Below are 25,012 nucleotides of genomic sequence, written 5' to 3'. Positions count from 1 at the left end.
CATTTACTACATGCGACGCTAATGTCTTCCATTAGTGTAGGACATTCTCCTCCAGCTTTTGCTTCAAGGCAGTGTAAAATGTTGCTGCTGTGCCACCTGCTGGTACATTGCTTTTATATTACTAGCAACAAAAACAACAAAAAAAGTGAAAAATGAAATGGGTGTATTAGATCAAACAAAAAAACAACTCCTGAGACATATTTGCCATTAGGAAGCTATGAGAAATGCATTCCAGTATAAAGGCTCTAATGCTGAACAAGGACATCTGTGCTTTAATTAAGATTTATTGAAAATTATGACTTTCAAAAGGGAGACATTTCCCTACTTTGTTAATGGAAGGAGGAGGGGCTTGAAGCACAGTACTTTAGACTGCAGAGAGATGTCTGCTCAAACACAAGGCTTTGTACTGTATGTCTGGTAAGCCTGGAGGTAGAGCTTGGAGGGGAAAGTTTTTCCTGTCCTGCAAAAAACAATTTAAGATTTCAAATGCTTATTCTTTTCTGCGTTGGGACAAACCCAAGAGCTTTTGAAGTTTTGTGCCTGTTCCCAGAACACCCACTAGCAAGGGCTCTCAGTGGGGACATGGGAGATCCAGGTTCAAGTCTCTGGCCTGAATCAGACAGAGCAGGGACTTGCACCTGTGTTGCCCACCACTAGGTTATTGGGTATGCTTGGGTGCATGGCTCTAGCAGGGTGGCCTGCCCCTTAAGGGCCAAAAGGCCTGCGGGTAGTCAGCCCTGTTTAGGATGACCAAAGGGAAAACAGGACACTAGGTCAACCTGAGACCCCCCCCCTCCGCCCCACCCCTACCTGCCTGCTGCTGATGGGGCCGGCCTGAGGCCTCCCTTTCTCTCCCATGTGTGGGGCTGGCCCAAGCCCCACTACCGTCTGCCTACACGCAGAGCTGGCTTGAACTCCCGTGCCCTCTGCCCGAGCCCCCCTGCTGCCAGTGCCCCCCTCTACCCTACTTGGCCTGAGGCCCCCCTCTACCCACAGCATGTGGGGCTAGCCCAAGGCCCCCTGACGCCTGCCCACGCAAAGCCTCTCTCCTGAGTCCTCCCTCTCGTGCAGGGCTGCCCACTCATCCCCCCCCTCCCCACGCATTCCTCAGTTGGCAAGAGCAAATGCAATAAATGTACAGTTTTGCAAAAAAAGTTGGAACAGCCAGGACAGGGCTTAAAAAAGGGACTGCCCCTGCCAAAATGGGATGTATGGTCACCTTAGCCCTGTTCAGTCAGCTCATTTGCGGTGTAATTAATTAGCTGCTTCCCAGCCTGAGGGAGCTAGATTAATTGGGGTCAAGTGATAGCATGAAACAGCTGGGCCTCAGGACTAAGAAAGCTCAGTTGGGGGGGTAATCACAGGGAGCAAGTTGGGTTCCTGTGGAAGGCTTTGAAGTAGGGTCTGAAAGGACTCCAGGGAAGCAGCCTGGGTGGTAGAGTTCTATCCCAGAGCCAGAGTGACTGAAGCTGCGAAAGGAATTAGCTTTGCAGTCAGCCCTCTCCTCCCGGGAGCGGAGACTTTGGCCTGGTCTACACTACAAACTTAGGTCAACATAAGCCTCATTATGTCGATCTAATAATGTGTGTGTCTGTGCTACTGAGTCCCTTCCACTGATCTAAGTGGTCTGTAAAGTCAACTTCTGTACTCCACCTCCACGAGAGGCATAGCACTTTTTTTTTTTTTTTTTTTTTTTGTTTTTTTCCCTTCTTTTTTTTTTTTATGTTTTTTTTTTTTTTCTTATTTTCCTTCCCTTTTTGTTGTTTTCCTTTTTTTTTTTTTTTTTTTTTAATGGAGATATCCCATCTCCTAGAACTGGAAGGGACCTTGAAAGGTCATCGAGTCCAGCCCCCTGCCTTCATTAGCAGGACCAAGTACTGATTTTGCCCCAGATCCCCAAGTGGCCCCCTCAAGGATTGAACTCACAACCCTGGGTTTAGCAGGCCAATGCTCAAACCACTGAGCTATCCCTCCCCTCCCTTGATTCGACATCCACGTGTTGACATAGGGATAGTGTAGACACTACATTGTGTAATTTCAAATGAATTGGCCCCCAGGAGCAGGGTGGATAAAAATCAATGATATTTTCAAAAAAATAAAAAAAATTGGATTTTTTTAATTTAAATCGGATTTTTTTGATAAAATGCTTTTTGAGGAAGAAACCTATCTAAAGATACATACTTTATAGCTCAATGATATCTCATCATGAAATAGGAATGATAAATTCTAATTCTATAGTATGATACAATATATTCATGTATACCACGAAAGTGTAAGTTCCAAATATAGGATATTGGGGTTAGTTTTCAATGGCTATTAACTTAATGCAACAAACAGTCAAATGAAAGGCAGAGGCTATTTAATGCTTTTTCCATTATTCTAAGTTACTCATGCTAATCTCCAGTGGGAAACTAGAGCTCCTAATAAACTAACTACCAATATCCTATATTTTACTATTATGATTTTTCCCATAAGGTAGCTCAAACTAGGTGGGAGGGATAGCTCAGTGATTTGAGCATTGGCCTGTTAAACCCAGCATTGTGAGTTTAATCCTTGAGGGGGCCACTTAGAGATCTGGGGCAAAATCAGTACTTGGTCCTGCTAGTGAAGGTGGAGGGCTGGACTCGATGTCCTTTTGGGGTCCCTTCCAGTTCTATGAGATAGGTATATCTCTGTATAAAGTGATTAAAGAGGGCTCCCTATCTCCAGTGCTAACAAGTGTGAAATGAAGAACTGGAGGCAGTTGATTAAATTGTCCTCGCTCCTAGAATGTTCTCCAGAAATGGAAACTGAGGTGGAGTCTAAAAAAGAAACATCTATCTATATATCTACTCCCATCATCATAGTACTTGAGTGCCTTGCACGTATTTAAAAATTAAAATAATAATTTTAACCTGAAGAGAGAAGGCCAAAACTATAAATAAACAGCAATTTTGTCTTATTGATAGCAATAGTTGAATTATTTAACCTTCAAAAAAAGAAACTAACTGTGAGAGACTACTTAATTACCTATGAAAGCATCTGTATCCCCAGATTTTAGAGACATTTAAACACCAGTTAATTGGTTCCTACAGTCAGTGTCCTGTGTATTCCACCATTCCACGGCCGCAGAATTTGCCATGGAATGCACTCCCTTCTTCAGAATCTAAGCTTTAATTTTAAAAAAAGATATTTCCAATCCTTTTGATTGCAAAGAAAACCTTGAAATTATGTAATGAATGTAAACCCGTACAGAGTTGTCTGCATGAGTCCAGACAACCTAAAATAATAACTCTAAGCCGTATTCATCTCAGTAAGATATTAACCACTCAACCTAAGGATCACATTTAAAATGACTTAACTATTTCACTGATGACCTTTATAGCAGACCTGCCTAACGTCATTCAAGAAGTCTGTGTTAGAGCCTGAACTTAGCACCCGGACCTAAACATTAATTATTAGGCTGTCCCACATTCTCCTTTTATGTTCTATTTCCCCAACAGAACACTTACCATACAATCTCCAACATACTAAAAATCGAAAGAAATTGTCTCCTCTATTAGGTACAGTTTCGCTTACATTGTTTTGTTTGTGATATTAATATTATTTTACATGTATACTTATACATATATATGCTTCAAATATACTTCACATTTATAATTATTGCATTAATAATATTAATTGTTTTAATTACCTGTAGTTGATGAGTTACAAGAACTACTGTTTTTCCTTTAAGGGCCTCTTTTATGCATTTCTCAAAAATGTATTTTCCAACATGTGCATCAACTGCTGATAGGGGGTCGTCCAACAAGTAAATGTCTCTATTGGCATAAACAGCACGAGCTAAGCTGATTCTTTGCTTCTGGCCTCCAGAGAGGTTGAGACCTCTTTCACCTATCTTTAAATGGGAAAAGATGACTGCATGAGTTTATTGGTAATAATTGTTTGATTTTTTTATATATACATATAATAATAGGTCCTCTCCTTATAGTAAAGGTTGCACAAAACTTTGCATTATAAGACCCTGTTTTCAGTTGCTTATAACTTTGCCAAGTCAGGCAAGCTAAGAGCAGGAAAGAAGGCAGGATCTGGGGAGGAAGGGCTATAGAACCAGAAGGGAACAGGGAGAGACTGGCAGGGACAGCTCAGAAGGATCTGTAACCATTAGAGCTCACTCTCCTACAGAAACTGGAATTGAACCCATTATTCCTGAGTCTCAAAATTCCCTTACTGTCTAGTAAATAGCTGTAAAATCTACTGGCAAAGGGTGTCTATCTCTTCGAGTGGCAGGTCCACATAGAAGATAACCGCTTTCTGCTGCTACCAATTACAGTAACTCCTCACTTAACGTTGTAGTTATGTTCCTGAAAAATGAGACTTTAAGCTAAACGATGTTAAGCGAATCCAATTTCCTCATAAGAATTAATGTAAATGGTGGGGTTAGGTTCCAGGGAATTTTTTTTTACCAGACAAAAGACTATATATATACACATAGTATACGTTTTAAACAATTTAATACTGTGCACAGCAATGATGATTGTGAAGCTTGGTTGAACAAGACCCCACTCTAAGTACATTGCCTTTAAAAAGATCAGGAAGTTGAGACGACAGCTGCGGCCAGCAAGCTCTTTCCCCCTGAGCCCTGTCATGTCCCCACTCTGCCCTATATGGAGAAGGGGTAAGCGGGGGGCAGGAGTACGGGGGAGGGGGATACCCTGACATTAGCCTCCCTCTTCCCCCCCCCCGCACAGCAAGCCGGAGGCTCCCCGGAGCAGCTCCAAGGCAGAGGACAGGAGCAGCACAGGGCAGTGGGTGGAGGGACAACTGAACTGCCTGCAATTGATAGCCTGCTGGGCGGCTGCCGCACAGGGAACTTAGGGGAGCGGGGAGCTGATAGGGGGGGGCTGCCGGTCCACCCTGGTTCCAAGCCCCCACCGGCTAGTCCAATGGGCTGCTCTTTCTGCAAGCAGTGGACAAAGCAGGCAGCTGCCGAACAACGTTATAAGGGAGCATTGCGCAACTTTAAATGAGCACGTTCTCTAACGATCAGCAATGTAACAACGAAACAATGTTAACCGGGATGACTTTAAGTGAGGAGTTACTGTACTCTATTAACGCAAGTCATAGAGGACTGTGCTGCAGATCTAAAGATCCCAACAATACTGAACCACAGGGATGGGCACAGGCTCAATAAGGTTCCATATGAATAAATATTTACTGTTTCAGTTTTTAAGTTTTTAAAGAAATTTAGGAAACTACATCTAAAAACATAATTAAAAGAATGTGAAGATTGCAAAGTCATCCTCTCAAATGGTAGGGAATGCCAGAATTCAGGTTGCCTGTGCAACCTTCGTTCATCCTCCTTGTGCACGTGCTTCATGATCGTCTTTAACTACATGATCACATCCTATTTCTTCCACAGGACCTCTGCCTAACTTATTGATTTCCCCTGCCACTGCTGTCTGTAGGATTTCTGCTTCATTTGTTGCAGTTCTTGGAAGGTGTGTAATTAATGAGAAAGGATTGTCTTGTGGTTAAAGCAGCTAAATACCATCCTGGAAAATTTTATTCTATCCCTGCCTCTGCCACAGATTTCCTATGTGATGAAAGGCAGGTCATGTAAACGAAAATTTTAACAGGTGATCACTGTGTTCCTCATATTCTCAGTACCCAATGTGAGACTTCTGTGATCTGATTTGCAGAAATGCTCAATGCTCACCACTACAACTAACGTCAATGGGAGCTCTGCTCTGAACATATAAAGTACCATAAAATGCGAAGCATTCTAAAAAATCAGACCCTACGTTTTTCAAGTTGAGGACCCAAAATCAATTGACACCCGCTCTTCTAAAATCTTTGCATGCAGAAATTCTATAGACCTCAAAAGTAGTTCTGTACACAGATGGCATGTAAGATCAGGTCCATAAATAGAAGCTGACTTGTTCTTTAGTTCTGAAAAAAGGACCAGACTCTTCCAACAAGTTTTTGGTTAAAATTATTAAAATTACTGTGATAGTTATTATTACAGAAGAGCTAATTAAAAATCTAACCTCATTGCAACAAAATATCAATATGCTATAAAAAGAACAAATAGGCTTTAAAGGGTTGTAATTGTAGGTGCATTCCCCCTAAAGCCCAGTGCCTCCGGAACTTCCTGCTGTGCCAAACAGCTTTAAGCCAACCAGAAAGTGGGTCATTGATTTAAAAACACAACTGAGCCTTAAATTGGAATATGCTTTATGTTCCTAGTTAAGTTTTTAATAAAAAAAATTAAACTAACAAGCTGGCCAGACCATGAGGAAAGCATTGTTGAATCAAATGATTGCAGCACCCTTAAAATTAGGTTGAAATATTTAATGTCAACTCAGAGAGGCATGTAGTATGATAGAATGCAAAACAGATAATAAAAAGGGCAGCTTTAAATGAGTTTAGCATTGCATCCACTTAATTCTCGCCAGCTTGTTCAGATAAAAGGGTTGAGTGAAAGATGAGAGACATAGAAAGGGGAAGAAGAGGACTAGTAGCCCTAAAAAGGGAAGACCACACAGTGTCAGTAAAATTATGATTACAGTAAAGATAATTCTCTAGTAAAGATGGGTGTTACCTGGACTCAAGTGACCCTGAATCTTGTGAATTTCCCCACTGAAGCCAGATCTAAACTTCGTGGAGTGTACCCATTTCTACTTTCTAATAACTTTAGTTCTCTGATCCTTCACCCTGTTAGGTCCAGGAATCGATTAAATGAAAATTCCTAGAAGGGTCAGGCATTCCTCTAGTGGAATGAATTCTGACAGGAAGGAGCATTAAACTGATGAACCTCTCTGTGTAGTAGTCCAAAGATACCACAGGACCACTTTATATGGAAAAGAATAACAGGAGGTTCTGATAAGAAATTGCAACATAGTATCTTAATTTTAATTAGTACCTTTCAAATACAAGGTATATCAAAGCACTTTACAGTAATGGATCAGATACTGATAGTGCAGTGGTTAGGCAAATATGACAACCATTGTACACTTAATAATACCTCATACACAGTTTGAATCTGTTTCACTGACAGTTAGCTGGATCAGTAGAGTTACCTTTTACTTTTTAAAAGGTGCCACAGGAACAGCCACCAGATATGGAAAAAGGAATACGATTTAACACAATCTCAAGGTCCCCACCTTTAACAATACTCTAGCCTCAACACTGCATGAGAGCATTAATGTTAGCGTGAACCCAAATCTTGATGTGGAACTTGAACCTATGCCTTTCTTGACCCTGAAATACAAGTGCAAGGTGCAATCATGTGAGTCCCACTAAGACATACATATAAAGAAACTTTCTACAGCAGCTTATAAAAGAAATTTTTAAGGTGTCAAGCAGTTCAGAGCCAAAGAAGGAGGAGAAGGTGAATGAGGTTAGGTGGTACTGTTTCTGTTCCCTGATTGGATCACGTCAGTGACTAATCAGAACAGTGTAAACTGTGAATATTAATCAATTATACAACTTGAAATCCATGCTGTTTGGCTAATTGGTAAGTTGAGTTAGCTATATCTGTTGAACACACAATTCACAATTTGTGCAGTTTTTGTAATATTTGCAGTTTGTATTTTGAATCTGCAGATAAGACTGCAAACTGTAATTTGCAGACCAAGACAATTGTGACTAATTTCAAATAATGAATACATTTGAAAATTTCATGATCTGTTCCCAGATAGCAAGCAAACAGAAGAAAATGCAAAATCCATCAGTTAAACTATTACAATTTTTTGATCGTCAATACTATCAGTATTAGTTTTATGGACCAAAACAAGAACATTTTAGAAAAGTGACTGACGAAAGAGAGATAAGGAGGGAAGCTTTCATTGCAGAAAGGAAATCTGTGTTATCTAAACCTTATTTCTTAACTTTTTCAGGTTGGCAACCCCTTATTTGAAGTCAAGATTTTCACGAGCCCCTTACATTTTTGATAAAAGTAAGTTTTATTTTTAAATATCAACTATAAGCTTATATAATTTATTTGTGTGTGTATTTCAGGAGGTTGACAGCGAATACTTGACCTTGAAGTGTAAAGGTGTATAGCGAGTAGGGATGAGAGGTTTTCTTTGTTTTAGATTGTAATAAAAATTTCAATGCCTTGTGACCCTCCTAATTGCTTTCCATGACCCTCCTGGGTGTTGCAACTCACCAGTTGAGAAATATTGATCTAAACATTCAGGGTCAGAGTCTCAGTTGCTGTAACTTGATATAGCTCCATTGACTTCAGTTTACACAGTTGAGTCGGGAATCAGTTATAAATGACTGGCAAACAGTAATTACAGAGATGCACAGGAACATTGTCTCTGCAGTGAAATAGCTCAGGGAATACTACCATTCTCCCAAATCTGTTTCCAGAAGATAATGGCTTCTTTGTATATTTAAAGACCTGGAGTGAACCCTTCTATGTTCGTTCAGCTAGTATGTCTTTGTTTCCTTGTCTGTGAGGACATGAACCCATTTTCCTTACAGGACTTGAGAGCTAGGTGCACAGATATTTATATACAACTTCATCTCCAGAGGATAGTGTACAAGAGATATGTTACGAAAGGCTCTGAGTAGTAAATTCTCACCCATTTTGGGAATAATCTGTCACAAATGTGACCTGCAATTGATGAAGACAACATAAAAAGGACTCTAAGGCCCACTAACAAATAATGCTTGACAGGATAGTTGACAAACAGTAATAGGTGAATTGTAATATTTTTGGGGCCATTGTGCTCTGAGAATGTTCTACAAAGAAGATATCTTTTAGCCTTGGTAACAGATCCAGTACAGGAAGTCTAGAAACCACACAGACAAACTATTGAAAGTATTTGAAGAGGTGGGTGTTATTGCATTGAATTATAGAACTACCACAGTAGAAATCTGTAAAATAAATACATACAATGAATTATCAGTCATTCTTTTTTCTGCTGGAGGATGCTTTTCAGGGTTATGTCAGCTGTTAAGAATGTTTACATAAAACAGATATTTCTCCTATAACACAACTTTGATTTTTTTCATTTAATAAAAAATAGATGTCACTTGGGTTTTTATTTCTTTTCTTTTCTTTAAGCAGAAGCATAACATTATTTTATGTCCATTAAGGCTTTCTTGAAGATTAGGGCCAGATTCAAATCCTGATGAGGTCAAGGTGAGTTTTTCAATTGACTTCAGCAGGCTTTAGTTTAGGCCGCAAGAGCAACACCTAGATAGCATGGTTGATAGTTGAGAGTGCTCCTCACCCAGGTAGTAGGAATATGTATGCATATAATGGTAGCAGATAGATAGGCTATTACTGCTGCCAATCACCCTGTATACTCTGTGGCAAACTGGATCTCTGGATTATGCAGAAGCACTCTGGTGTCACAGACTGGAACTTCTGTGGCAGCTTCATTTAAACATTAAAAATACAGGGTTTTATTTAAGCAAATATGAATAATACAAAGAATACAGTGGCCCCTGTATTTATTTTTATATTAAATTCATTTATTTTATGCTGGTCTGGATGAAAAGAGGCGGGAGATAAATCCATAATCCTTCCCTGTCCCCTTTGCTCTTTGTCTCTTTTCTGCTTTCATATGGGCCATAAAATTTGTGTGCTAGGAATAGTGCAGTTAATATGTGGGAATATGAGTACTGTGGGGTATTTTCTCTTTTGTGATGCATAATACTTTTGTACGTGTTTTATATGTTGGCACCTAGAACTTGTTTGGTTTGTTATAAAAAAAATGAAAAAGTTTAATAAATAAAAATAGTTTATGCAGCCCCCACATTTTCAGTTTTCAGTATGTTGCAGATTTTTGAATTGACAACACAGAACTACTTTGTAGAAGCTGTTGGAGGAAGCTGGATAGGAGCTTGGCAGTTTGATGGGGCTCAATTAGAATATTTTTTTACTCCTAGGAAAGTGGGGCCGTAAGCTTTGGGTTGTGGGATAATCACACTACCAAGATGTATTCAGCTTGTCTGCAATCTTAGAAAGTCCATGCTGCATGATTTACATTCAGTTCATATTTGTAAAATTTCTTTTGTGCAACCATAGAACTAGAAATAAGTTTTTTAAAAATATTTTGAAATCCCCTTTCTCTAAAACTTTAAAACAAATGTCCAGGGGAAAAAATCTAGCCTGGGATTTGGTGTGGAATGTGAAATTTTTTTGGCGTGTGTGTAAATCAGAGTGAAAGTGGGTTGAAAATTGGACATAATGGGACTCTATTGTCAACTTTTTTTCTATGGAGAGTTTAACAGCTCTCCATAATATATGCCAATATTTTACTAGATTGCATAATGATACTTACTTCAGTTAAATCTCCATAAGGAAGAGTTTCCATATCTGACTTCAGACTGCACACATGGATTGCATAATTGTACCTAAAGAATGAATGTTCAGAATTGTTTAATTTCTAAAAATCTATTATTTTCTTCAGCACAAAATCTCATGCATTTTGAATTACCCTAGCATCTTTGTTGCAAATACATTGATTTGAACCATAATTCAGTGACCATGGCTATCATTCATTCATTCAGATCCAGCCCTTTCCCCCCTGTTTTCTGTGTGTACAAGTTACAGTTATATCATACTGTGACACAGTTGCCTTTGAAATTCTTATACAATATCATCATATGAGCAGATATACAGTATTGTACTCTACAACCTCCAATTGAGACCAAGAGCATCAACTCTGCAATCCCAGCCTCACATACAAATCCAAAAATGTAGGAATTTGAGATTAGATTTGAGATTATTTTGGATTTCTCAACCCTGAATCACAGTTGCTTGCTATAGGTTGAGCCTTTTGACCAACCAAATACTGAACCTGATTCTCATTTACATTAAAGAGTTTTTACACCACTTCGTCAGTGTAAAGAGGCCTTACTTTATTAGTAGTATTATAATGTATTTGAACTGTGTGGCACCCAGAGGCTCTACCCCATTGTGCTCAGCTGTGTACAAACATAATAAGGACATGGTCCCTGCCCTGAAGAGTTTACAGTCTAAAAGGGCATAAGTTTGCATTGATGGCCACATTAGGGCACCTTTACACTGCAGTGTAAAGGGGCCTTAGTGTAAATGAAAGACAGGTTCTGAATGTTTAAAACTTTGTACTGTAAAACAAGAAGGATAAAGTGCAATCTTATATACAATCTACACATGCAAAATTTCTTCTTCTTTCTGGAGCGGATGGGCTAGGTGTCTACCTACCAGAACTGGTCTCAGATATTAAAAGAAATTGTTCTTTTACTACTGTAAGATTATATTGCAAATATTAATCTTATGCTCTTCTTTTATTCCATATTTTGCAAAGAATGACTAACATTTCATTTATCAGCCCTGTTTCCGTGAGCAGTAGTCCATATCAGTTGCACCAAATGCCTTATAAAACATTATTTAGTTCCTACCAAATTTATGTAGTGGCTATATGTTCAGAATCTTCTAGTTCTCCTGGAAGAAAATACCTACTGTATTAAGGTCTTGCAGTTGTTGCATCCCAATGTTGTTTTACAGGGCCGATACCTCACCGTCTCACCTTTTTTCAGAACCCTTTATTGTAAACATGCCATGGGGAATTTGAACCAAATTTCAGCTACTAATTCATATGTTTGTGAAACGATCTCCAATTTGTATTTTGTGTTTGTATGCTGGTTTCTTAGGAAATTTGGGGAAACAAACACCAGAAACCCTGTTTTTCTTCCCTACGTAGTGCACATTTGCTGCACCCTGATGGTGCCTGAGCGGTAACATTGTGACATCAGCGGTAATCAGACATCCATCACTCACTCCCTCCAGTTCAGTTGCATACTTGAGGAGAGTCACTAGTGCCTTGGTTGTCATGGCAATTGCTGCCTGTGATAACTGATTTACCTCAGACAACCATGACATTATTACAGTGAAGGAGCCCAGGAGGAACTGGAATGAAGGCTGACTGTGCTCTTTTGGACTTGTCCTGTGGCAAGTTACACTGTTTATTTTCAAAGGGTAATTGTTACTTTTCTCAGATACAAAATTACTTTTCATGCATATTGTTTACATGCTTCTTTCAAATTGGAGGTTGAGACTTTATGAATACCTCCAGCTTTTTTAAAAACATGGGAAATTATAGGTCTGAATCCCTACTCAGTTTTCACTGTCAGACAATTTAAAAAAGTCATTTAGAAGTTGTAGTAAAACTGAAGTTTAATTACCAAAAAACATGTTCTGACTACAGTTTAATTTAATTCCTTTCAGTATATTGGTCAACATGGCATTGAGTGTTGAAATATGGAACTTCACAAAGATAAGAATGGCAACCAGATATATATTGAAGAAAGCTAATATGCAAGTGCTTTACTTAAATAGTACAGGGGGCCGAATTAAAGGTTGCATGGGCAACAATCGATCTGGCATTTCCAAACTTTCATAATCTTTTAATCCTATTTAGTCTTTAACCCTGTACTTGTTAATGATTTTATTGTTTAGTTTATTGATGACTGACCTAAACTAATGGTAAAAGAAGGTTTTTTTGTTTAATTTGTGTATATTCTTAGAATACTTATTGCCTTTTAACTACATGTAACTCTTCATAATCTAAAACCAGTATTCTTTGGAGCCATTTTCAGGAACTGGTAAATGGAGTTTAAGAAGAACCATAGAATTTGATATGCTGCTTCAAAAATTGCTGTAATATATGAATACCATAAGAAATGGCTATTAAATGTCTTTTTCTGATATTCCTATGTCTATATGTTTTGATAAAATAGCTACTAAACTATTTAAGGAAATTCACTTCTTGAATTTTTAAATACAAACCATATGTCTGGGATGTCTAACGGAAACATTTATCTGAAATTTATAGACAGGCAAATTCATTCCATTTCCCACATGGCTCAACTTCACGAATTGGCAGGTTGAAGACAATAGCAGGTATTGAGCAAAATGAACATCTGACAAGCATGGCTGCTCACCAGCATCTAGCCAGATTTGGCAGGTTAGACACTGGAACAAGTCCTTTTTTTAAAAAGAGAATCCCTGTGCTTATTTTTTATCTATTGTCCATAAAAGTATGGCTGAACAAGGTTGGAACTAGAGTTATTAGCAATACAAAGGTAGCTTTTGTTAGTACTTAGGGACGGGAACTTGCTGGTTTTATGCAATGCTGCATTGATAAGTAGCAGGAATGCAGAGGAAAGTTTATGAATATTTACAGGAGCTCTTTATTTTCTACATTTTTCCATATTTCTTTGGTTTGAAGTCTCCTAATTTAGTTAATTTGTTCCCATTTTGGATTTTAAAAGCCTCCTCTCGCATATTAAAGTGACCTGCTGTGTGATATGTGTGGCCCATGTGAATATAAAGGAGAGAGGCATGTGCATCAGGTGTGTAACAGGTTGTCCTGCCACTTTAAGGGCCAGAGGCCTGGGGCAGCCAGCCATGTTCACTATTCAAATGCAGCTGTGAAGGAAATAGATGTTCCCTATTAAAGAGCTGCAAAACAGTGGGACAGCTGAGAGAATCTGCAGGAAGGGACAGCCTACTACAGTAGTCCCAGAAGAAGGGATATTCCCGGGGGGAAGCTCTGCTAATTGTGGTTGGGTAGAAAGCCCCAGCTGGAAGTTTTGTTTTCCTTTTGTGACTTGTTTGGACAAAAAAATGGAACCAGGAGGGAAGGGCTAAAAGCTGATTTGGGCATGGCTGATGATTCCCCAGGCTGGTGAGCGAAACTGCAAGGACACAGAAGGGTTTCTGCAGCCTGCATGACCAGAAAGGGAAGGACATGTGCAGCCCATGTGGCTGTAAAAAGAGAGGGGGGTGTGCACCTTGGTAGGCATATTCAATGTGTTCTAAGTCTATGTACAAAGCACAACATATATATGGCAGTGTCACACTACATGAACTAAAATAAAACCCATTTCCCTGCAGTCTCAGTCCAAAGCCAGAAGAACATAGGGACTGCTTCCTCCCTAGGGAGTAGAAAAAGACAGGGCTGGCCTTACCATGAGGCGAACTGAGGCAGCCGCCTCAGGTGCCAGACTGTGGGGTGGTGTCACTAGGACCCTGAGTGTAGAAAATTGTGTCTGCTGCTGGTGCATATGTATTCTCTCTGCTCTAGATGCACAGAGATGGTGGAGTGCTGTGCTGGAGGAAGGAGGGCACAAGAGACATAACAGGCAGGGAGGAGAAAAGGTGAGAGGGAATAACAGAAAGCAGCAGGACTGCAGGGAGAGAGAGGGGAGAAGCCTCTTATGTACCTCTCTAGCACCCCCAGGAGCCTGGACTGAATAACACCAGCTTCTCAGGGAGCTTCCTGTTTCCTGCTGCTTCCCTGAACCCATTTGAGGAGAACAGGCAGTCAACTGAAGTAATAGGAGCCAGTTAGGCCCTTAAGACGCTGATATCTTCCCTCACTCAGGCCCTGCTACCAGCCTGCTTATTTGTCTCCTTCAATTCAGTGTTGAGAGCCACTATAGCTGGCACAGAACAGCAGTCATGAGTGAAAGAAGAAAACGCCCCTCTGGGGCAGCATTCAGAAAAAGAAAGAAAGCAAAGGAAGCTTTTCTATCTAAGCAGGAAGGAGCTCTCCTGAGATACATAGACACAAATGTTCACGGTGAGCCTTTCGGCCCCAGTGAGGATGTGAGTGGTGAGGAGATGCCTGATCTTCCAGTTAGTCAGAGTGCAGGTGACCTGGCAGCTACTGCACCATCCATATCTCCATCTCAAATGGATGTAACCATGCATATTCCTGAAGAAAAGTGTAGATCAAAGAAGAGTGTGGTGGAGGCGCAAGAAACAGCTGCTGCTGAGTTTAGTTCCTTAAGTCTAGATGATCCAGGACTGTGGACCCACTTGAGCAGTAGCCTGAGGGACTTCCTTCTACTGCATGGGCCACAGCAAGTGAAAAACTTCATGTTCCCCAAGGACAATGAAAATAGAAGTTTCCATCCAACACATTACTGGTGTGAAATCCCCAATGGTGACAAAGTGGAGAGGCCATGGCTTATGTACTCAAAAACCCAGAATGCTGCATACTGTTTTTGTTGCAAACTGTTCCAGCCACATTGGGTTCTACAGGAACAAAGGACTGTAAAATCTGGCTAGAAATCTGGCATGCCATGAGAAGGCAGCAAATCACCAGAGAGCATTCCATAGGTGGAAAAAGCTTGAGATGAGACTAAGGTTAAAGGCCACCATAGATGATCAGCATCAAGAGAAGATTGCATCAGTCTCTCTTAACTGGCAAAATGTTCTGAAAAGGCTCATTGCTTGCTACCCAAAACCCTAGCACTGCGTGGCACTTCAGATCAGCTGTATGTGCCAAACAACGGAAACTTCCTTAAAAGTTCCACTTCCTAGACCCCACAGTACAAATAAGTGATGGTCACGTTAACACCACCCTATACCGAAAACCCACTGACCACTATGCCTACCTTCATGCCTCCAGCTTCCACCCCGGATGTGGAGGCTTTCTACACAAACATCCCACACACAGATGGAATACAAGCTGTCAGGAGCAGCATCCCTGATGATGACACAGCACAACTTGTTGCTCTGTGACTTTATCCTCACGCACAATTATTTCAAATTTGGTGACAATATATACCTCCAGACCAGTGGCACCGCCATGGGCACCCGCATGGCCCCACAATATGCCAACATTTTTATGGCTGACCTTTTATGGAACAACGCTTCCTCAGCTCTCGTCCACTCACGCCCCTCCTCTACCTACGCTACATTGATGACATCTTCATCATTTGGACCCATGGGAAGGAGACTCTGGAAGAATTCCACCACGATTTCAACAGCTTCCACCCCACCATCAACCTCAGCCTGGACCAATCTACACAGGAGGTCCACTTCCTAGACCCCACAGTACAAATAAGTGACGCTATACCGACACCCACCGCTATACCGAAAACCCACCGACCGCTATGCCTACCTTCATGCCTCCAGCTTCCACCCTGGACACACCACACGATCCATCGTCTACAGCCAAGCACTGAGGTACAACCGTATCTGCCCCAACCCCTCAGACAGAGACCAACACCTAGAAGATCTTCACCAAGCATTCTCAAAACTACGATACCCACACAAGGAAATAAGGAAACAAATCAACAGAGCCAAATGTGTACCCAGAAGCCTCCTGCTACAAGACAAGCCCAAGAAAGAAACCAACAGAACTCCACTGGCCATCACCTACAGTCCTCAGCTTAAACCTCTCCAACGCATCATCAGTGATCTACAACCCATCCTGGACAATGATCCCTCACTTTCACAGACCTTGGGAGGCAGGCCAGTCCTCGCCCACAGACAACCTGCCAACCTTAAGCATATTCTCACCAGCAACCACACACCGCACCATAACAACTCTAACTCAGGAACCAATCCATGCAACAAACCTCGATGCCAACTCTGCCCACATATCTACACCAGCAACACCATCACAGGACCTAACCAGATCAGCTACAACATCACCGGTTCATTCACCTGCACGTCCACCAATGTTATATATGCCATCATGTGCCAGCAATGCCCCTCTGCTATGTACATTGGCCAAACTTTTCCTTAAAATTGTGGAGCTGATGGCCGAGTTTGATGCTGTACTCCAGGAGCATCTAAGAAGAGTCACCACCCAAGAAATGTACACACACCACTACCTTGGAAAAACAATTCAAAATGAGATCATACAGTTACTGGCAACAAAAGTCAAACAGAAGATTGTGGCAGATCTGAAGTCAGCAAGATATTACTCTGTTATTCTGGACTGCACACCTGACATCAGCTATACGGAACAAATGACTTTAATGGTGCGTTTTGTAACAACAACAGAACCTAGTGAAAATGTCCCTGCAATGGTGACTGTCAGAGAGCATTTTCTAGAATTTATTGACATTGATGATACTTCAGGGCTGGTATGACAAATGTGCTTCTTAAAAAGCTGGAAGATATGGGAATTGCGATAGCTGACATGAGAGGTCAGGGCTACGATAATGGTGCCAACATGAGAGGAAAGAACAGAGGAGTGGAGACATGGATCTGAGAGTTAAACCCTCAAACTTCTTTTGTCCCATGCAGTTCTCATTCATTGAACTTGGTGGTGAGTGATGCAGCATCAGCTTCTAGTGAGGCTGCTGAATTTTTTAATGTAATTCAAAGCATTTATGTATTTTTCTCTGCATCAACTCATCGATGGCAAATTTTGAAGCAACATCTGGGAACATCCTCTCTGACACTGAAACCACTGAGTGCCACATGATGGGAAAGTTGAGTGGAGGCGATAAAGCCTATCAAACACCAAATTGGGAAGATAGCATTATCCTCCAGAATGGCAACTAGGGCAACATCTATGACAGGAACTGTTCATGGGAGAACAGTGGCAGAGGGAAATGGAATCACCAGAAACATAAATAACTTCAAATTTCTTTGTGGCTTAGTGTTGTGGCATGACATACTGTTTGAAATAAATGTTGTAAGCAAGAGAGTCCAAGGTGTTGACCTTGATATATCTGGAGCAATGGAACAACTGGACAAAGCAAAGTCATACCTACAGTCTTACCGGTCAGATGAGGGATTTAAAACATTCTGAAGAGTGCACAGAAGTTGGCAGAGGAACTTCACACTGAAGCCTTTTTCCCACCCATTCAAGAATACAAGAGTCACCGAAGAAGAAGACATTTTGATTACGAGGCACGGGATAATCCCATATAAGACCCCAAACAACAATTCAAAGTTGAATTCTTTAACCAGGTGCTAGATTGTGCAATACAGTCAGTTGAAGAATGTTTCATGCAGCTCAAGGAACACAGCAGTATATTTGGGATGTTGTATGATATTCCAAAACTCCTCACTATACCTGAAGAAGAGCTACACCAGCAATGCAGGGCACTAGAGGCAGTGTTGACACATGATGACATGCGCGATATTGATGCGAGTGATTTAGGTGATGAACTAAAAGGCCTTTCAAGATACATTCCAGAACAGCCTTTGGAGTTGATCCTGCTGAAATGTATGTGCACAAATAAGATGACCACCCTCTTTCCAAATGCTTTTGTTGCTCTGCGCATACTTCTAACACTTCCTGTAATAGTTGCCAGTGGAGAACGCAGCTTCTCCAAGCTAATGTTAATAAAAACACATCTACGCTCCACAATGACACAGGAGAGGCTGGTCGGCCTTGCAACCATCTCAGTAGAGCATGAGCTGGCCCAGACTGTGGACCTTCAGGAAGCAGTTCAAATCTTTGCAACCAAGAAGGCACGGAAAGCACCACTTTGATTATTCAAACAGATAAAAATGCCAGTCTTTACAATGCAGACAAGAAAAGTTCCATTTGCTGTTCAGGCATTTGAAAGTTAAGTGTTACTTAAAATTTTTGAACAAGGCATTTTAAGTTGTTAGTTCTCCTCTGTTGGGGTAGGTAGCAGAGCAGTACCATGAGAGGAGTAGAACAGGAAGAAGGCAGAATTGAGACTTTTCAAAGTTTTGGCCCAAGCGAGGGGGCATGGGGCCGTCATTTGAGCTCCCTTCCTCAGGTGCCAAAATGTTGTGGGTCGGCCCTGAAAAAAGAGGTGAAAACTTGACCTTGCCCATATCACGAGCTCATAGTGTAGGACCCAGTGGGTACTGGGGAATATGCTGCACTCACAGAAGGGTGTATTCCCCTTGCACATCAGAAGTGCTAGAAGGCATTCTACTTCACTAAGGCAGAATGTTTCCTAGTGCTTCCCCTGGAATGGTGCACCTCCCACTCATGCCGGGAAGAGCTGTGCCTTTAAGGCACAAATGAGTCCTGAGGCCCAGATTTTTAAAGGTATTTAGGTATTGCTCTGCTCACCATTGTGGGGTCTAAGTTCCATTTTCAAAAGTGTCTAGGCCAGGCATGATTTCAATGGAAGTTAGGCAGTTAGGTGCTTTTGAAAATCCTACTTGGCATCTATCTGCATCTTTAGGTACCTAAATACCTTAAAAAAACTGGCCATTAGGCACTTTGGAGCCTAAGTCCAATTGACTTTGTGAATGGAATCATTTAGGGCCTTGCAAGGTAGAGTGCAGCAGTGCCAAAATATCTTTTAAAATCTGGGCCTAAGTAACTAGATGAGCTTTACACCATGTCCTGAAGATAAACAGAATAATACTGACAGACCAATTGGTTGGTATCCCCTTAAATAGTTGGGGGAGGGGGGAGCCTAGTGGACCTGCCTGTCTTCTACTGCAGGAGACACCTAACACATCAGCAGCATATATATGTACTAGGCCTTGCATGTTTGATTATAGGTAGTAAATATAATTATATGGACCCCCACTCTGCCCTTGTGGTTTCCTCTTAGTCTTAATGTTGCGTAGAGAGCAAAGACTCAACACCAATGGAGAAAGTGAATTCCATACATTTCCTAGTTGTTTATAACTAATTAAAAAAAAACCTTTTACATAGTCTCACAAAACTAAATGCAATATACACTGACTGCACTGCATCAGTTAATAATATGAGAACTTATGAACTGCTGCTTTTGATTTCTGGGGATATTTCTGTTATTTAGCTTATGGCAAATTTAACACACGTATTTTCTTCTGAGTTTTAGTCACATGCTATTGAAGCTGAAATTTGAACACATGGTACATGACAACAGGAGTAAAGTGATGATTTAATCATCATTATAATCTGTGAATACCAGTCCTGAAAAATGAAAATATCCAGCAGTCTAGGTCAGCACAAAGAAAGTAATGGCCATTTATAGCCTAACATTAATTTAAAATAACTTTTTAAATAGTCCATTTGCCTTTTGAGATATAAAAAATAATTAAAATAACTGACTAGCCTGATCCTTCAATTGGCAATATCTGAAGTCCATATATGAGAGAGACCTGGAAGTTTTAGTTCTAAAGCTAACTGAGGCTGGGAGCATCAAAGAGGTGATACTATATATCTTGTGACTGAGAATGTTGGTTGTGGAGTTAATGTCTTGGAAGATAATATTTGGCATTGATGGTTGCAGCAAAGTACAGAGTTTCATTGGGTGTGGATAGGAGCATTGGAACTCAGAGGTGCGATCTCCCGTGGTGTACTTATGTGTGGGGCCATGATTAATTATAGGTGTTCTAACGGAAATGAACCAGAATAAAGGCAATGGTGAAAGTCAAATAATACCCTCTCCTCCTCGTTAGTCATGGGATCAAGTAGAGTGAGGGAAACCGCATGTTCAGAGTCTTTGGGCCCTAGTCACAAAAGGGAACATACAATAGAAGACGTGTGTGTGTGTGTGTGTGTGTGTGTGTGTGTGTGTGTGTACAAGTATGTAAGCTCATCTGTCAAATATGGAAGTTTATCCTTAGAGTAAATAAGTATTGGTAAGATTTCAATAGTTCAATAATTACCTTTCTTCATTGTATTCTTCTCCAAATAATATATTCTGCCTAACATTTCCATGAAATATCCATGCTTGTTGTGACACATAAGCTAATGTTCCATCAATACCTACTGTCCCATCATACAAGTACATCTGAAACAAACAGATTGTACAATTAAAAAAAAAATGTATAGAGGTCTTCTAATCATCATTATAACCTGACTCAAAATACTGGACAATCAGCAAGGATGGTCATTTTGCTAATGTGTTATGAGTGTAATTCTTCACTGTATAAATAACAGGTATCTAGAACATGACTTAAGAAGGACCCGCAGTTCTTTTGGCCATTCACCCAAAAGCTCTTGTAACCATTCCTCTATGGTGCCCTTTTTACCTCCCTGGTCCTTTTCAGGAATAGCTGAGAAGTGGAGGGCTAAGTGAGTGACAAAATAACTGCGAGTGGCCATAGTTACCATTGTGTGAATTGTTCTTGAACTTTGAGGAGTTTCTCTCCTGTGTAGGGCAGGGTTAGAATAAATGAGTAGATCTGGTCAGAAATTTTCCAACAGAACCCTTTTCCTGTGGAAAATGCTAATTTGTCAAAACCAGAATATTCCACAGTAACATGATTCCAATGAAATTTTGATGGAAACCAGGCAGATTTCCAATGGAAACTTACCTGATTTCCTATCTCCCTGCCCAATTCCCAGGGTCCTCAGGATCCCAGCTGGTGGGCTGCTGGGGAATCTAGGCTCCTCAGTTAACCCTGATTCCTCAGCAGCCTGCCAGGGCTTCCTTGGCCGACTGCCAAGTGAGCAACTGTGGAGCCTGGGAGCCCAGGGAACTTATTTTGTTTCAGGCATGTTTTGGGGCATCTGAAACTAAATATTGCAGATTTCCAGATCTGTGAAAAATTTGAAGTTTTTGGATTTTCATCCCAATCCGGGATGAAAATTTTTCCAAAACCTTGTAATTCTGTATGGAACTGAAAATCCATTCTGGCCAGCTGTATTGGTGAGAGTTAGTGAGTGCTTGTCACTTTTAAAAATCAGCCCATTTATTTGGGTGCCTAACTTTAGGTTCCTATATTTGCAAATCTTAGCCATAACATGAATTTCTTATTCTCATGTTGAGACCCCCACATCAGTCTTTCATCTTTTGAGGGTGGTTATTAATTTGCTCAGTTTCTCTTTCTTGGCCCTAAAGATCAAAAGAAAACTCTGATCCCAACACACATTCCTTAATGTCACATACCTAAAGGACAAGCAGTAGTTACGTTCAGATACATAACTGAATACTTCATCCAAAAGCAGCTTAAGAGAAACTCAGCCAACATAGTTTCAGAACCTAAGAGTCAGCGCCAGCCTTTTTCAAAATAGCTAACAAAACCAATGTACTAGATAGGGCTGTCAAGCAATTTAAAAAATCAATCGCAATCAATCACATGATCAAAAAAATCAATTGCGCGATTAATCGCACAGTTAAACAATAATAGAATACCATTTATTTAAATATTTTTGGATGTATTACTAAAATAGTATTTTTCAATTCACCTAATACAAGCACTGTAGTGCAATCTCTTTAGCATTAAAGTTGAACTTACAAATGTAGAATTTTTATGTAAAAAAACCTGCATTCAAAAATAAAACAATGTAATATTTTAGAGCCTGCAAGTCCACTCAGTCCTACTTCTTGTTCAGCCAATCACTCAGACAAACAGGTTTGTTTACATTTGCGAGAGATAATGCTGCCTGTTTCTTGTTTACAATGTCACCTGAAAGTGAGAACAGGAGTTCGCATGGCACTGTTGTAGCCAGTGTCGCAAGATATTTACGTGCCAGATACGCTAAAGATTCATATGTCCCTTCATGCTTCAACCAGCATTCCATGGGACATGCATGGTGGGTCAGGTTCTGTAGTTTCTGCATCGGAGTGTTGCTCTTTTAAGACTTCTGAAAGCATGCTCCACACCTCGTCCCTCTCAGATTTTGGAAGGCACTTTAGATTCTTAAACCTTGGATCAAGTGCTGTAATTATCTTTAGAAATCTCACATTGGTACCTCCTTTGCGTTTTGTCAAATCTGCAGTGCAAGTGTTCTTCATGTGCTGGGTCATCATTTGAGACTGCTATAACATGAAATCTATGGCAGAATGCGGGTAAAACCGAGCAGGGGACATACAATTCTCCCCAAGGAGTTCAGTCACAAATTTAATTAACAGATTTTTTTTTAACGCACCTCATCAGCATGGGTGCATGTCCTCTGGAATGGTGGCAAAAGTATGAAGGGGTATATGAATGTTTAACATATCTGGCATGTAAATACCTTGCAATGCCAGCTACAAAAGTGCCATGAAAATGCCTGTTCTGACTTTCTGGTGACATTGTAAATAAGAAGAGGGCAGCATTATCTCCTGTAAATGTAAACTAACTTGTTTTTCTTAGCGATTGGCTGAACAAGAAGTAGGACTGAGTGGATTTGTAAGCTCTGAAATTTTACATTGTTTTGTTTTTGAGTGCAGTTATGTAACAAAAAAATCTACATTTGTAAGTTGTACTTTCATGACAGAGGTTGCACTACAGTACTTGTCTGAGGTGAATTACAAAATACTATTTCTTTCATTTATCATTTTTACACTGGAAATATTTGTAATAAAAAATAATATACACTTTGATTTCAGTTACAACACAGAAAACAATATATATGAAAATGTAGAAAAACATCCAAAATATTATATACATTTCAATTGGTATTCTATTGTTTAACAGTGCAATTAAAACTGCGATTAATCGTGAATAATTTTTTTGAGTTAATCACATGAGCTAACTGTGAGTAATTGACAGCCCCAGTACTAGAACAAACAGTACCAAAACATTCAATTAAATATGTATTTCTCATGCAAAAGGAAAATAAAAAATAATTATGGAAGTTATTCTACAGTGATTAGCGTACCTGTCCTAGAATAGCTGATATGACTGAGCTCTTTCCGCTTCCAACATTTCCACAAATTCCCAAGATCTTTCCCTACAAAGAGACATATTTTGCAGATAGTTGATCTATATTTGTAAAGTAAGAAATTTCTCATGTCACGTTGCCTACTGTTCTACGATCATGCCACAGATATTTCATGTCCTGTCACACCTGCCAATTCAGGAAAGCATCCTTATTCAGGAAGACCTCCTAAGCATTTAATGTTAAGCATGTAGATAAAGTGCTTTCCTGTATCAGTGCCATAATGCATATTTTACCCCCAAGAAGACAAAGTTAAAGGTGTTGTATTTGGATTGATAGAAGCCTATATAAGTGGCATTTTAAATAATGCAGTGATGTAAATTTGTTTTTACTGTGTACAGTGCTGTAGCCTTTTCATTAATGTAAGGAATTTACAAAAAACTTCTCTATTCTGGTGACTGGTAGATAAATGAAGGCTTGAATATGCAATTTATTTATAAAAATCAGTCATTGTTTGGTATTGAGATATGCACTTTATAAACCATATTCTGTGTTTGTATCTAGAACAATAGAATACTGATCCATGACTGTGACTCCTAGGCACTACTGCAGTACAAATAATAATTTATTCGTGGGCTAATGGGTGCTTTAGAAAGCCTGTGCTGGGCAAGGAAAGGTGTGTGTCTGGGGAAAGAAGGAGAATTGAAATCTTTGTTCCTTAGCTCAGTAGGGCAGTGCAAGGCAGAGATAGCAAGGGAACCAGGGCACCCAAATCCTTGCAGGCAGCTTGTTAAATATTCTTTTTAGAAAGAATATTTAAGACAAACTTACCTTCTTCACAGTAAAGCTTAAGTTGTATAAAGCAATTGCTGCACTACCCTCTTTTCCTGTTTCTCTGATTGATGTCTCAGAGTGAGGAAGGACAGGCTCTGGTTTTGGCTGGTATTTATAAGCACTCTTCCCATTCATACTGTTTTCATTATTGTTCTTTCTGCTGTGTTCATTCAGACGTTCCCAAGACAGTGTAGCATTTTCCATTACCACGGCATTTTCTGAATTTTTCAGTTGCTTTACATAAACAGGAGGAATTTCAGTTAGGAGAATTTTCTAAAATAAGAGAGATAAAATTAAGAATGCCATTTATTTATCGAAGTATGAAAAGTGAAAAAATATTATTATTTTTTTATTAATCCAGCATAGAGCTGACTGCTAATAACATGTTGATGAAATGTGGTGAAATACTGGACAAACTATTTAGTATAGAAGCAGAATCAATGCAAAAAAGCAGTGGGAAGCAGATTCAATGCAAATATTGCTTTAGAAATACTGCAAAAAATATTCTTAAGAGATTTTCACTTTTAGGGATTCAAGAATTTGGATAAACATTTGAGCTTTTGTGCGCTGATCCTCTGAACCATTTGCGGTTCACCATGAACAAATAATTTGTTTAGTTACAGTAAAAGTCCACTGACTAGTTCTAATACAAAGAGAAGCATCATGTAAATCCTTTGGCATGTGGGAGGCCCAATTGTTTTCAGAATCAGGACCTTAGAGACCTATTTGCTACATAACATTACTTGAGATTTGTTATATATATACATATAATATTTTTTTATGTTATTTCGGTATCTCCATTCAGTGAATGGGGTTAATTTCTCTTTCACTGAGGGCAGGCATTTCTATGATAGCCACATTACGTGAAACAAAGTAGAACTAATCCAATCAGTTGTCCCATAAGAAGGCACTGGGAATCAGAA

At 40.0% G+C, this 25,012-nt stretch overlaps 1 protein-coding gene across 6 annotated transcripts in view; it reads right to left on the bottom strand.

Moving 5' to 3' along the window:
- Positions 1-25,012, bottom strand: part of ABCC12 (ATP binding cassette subfamily C member 12) — an 84,389-nt gene that overhangs the window by 33,193 nt on the left and 26,184 nt on the right. For all 6 annotated transcript variants that reach the window (XR_003899834.1, XR_003899835.1, XM_029911802.1 and 3 more), the window contains 5 exons: positions 24,087-24,362; positions 23,256-23,327; positions 20,333-20,457; positions 10,284-10,356; positions 3,674-3,877 (listed from right to left, as the gene is read on the bottom strand). Coding sequence is in view for 4 of the 6 variants with exons in the window: in XM_029911802.1 (XP_029767662.1) it covers positions 3,674-3,877; positions 10,284-10,356; positions 20,333-20,457; positions 23,256-23,327; positions 24,087-24,362 (750 nt within the window). In the remaining 2 variants the exon portion in view is untranslated. The remainder of the gene's footprint in view (positions 1-3,673; positions 3,878-10,283; positions 10,357-20,332; positions 20,458-23,255; positions 23,328-24,086; positions 24,363-25,012) is intronic.

Source organism: Terrapene carolina, unplaced genomic scaffold (assembly GCF_002925995.2).
Source record: "Terrapene carolina triunguis isolate 2854851 unplaced genomic scaffold, T_m_triunguis-2.0 Scaffold130, whole genome shotgun sequence".
NCBI lineage: Eukaryota > Metazoa > Chordata > Testudines > Emydidae > Terrapene > Terrapene triunguis.
This window is presented reverse-complemented; position numbering and strand designations above follow the sequence as displayed.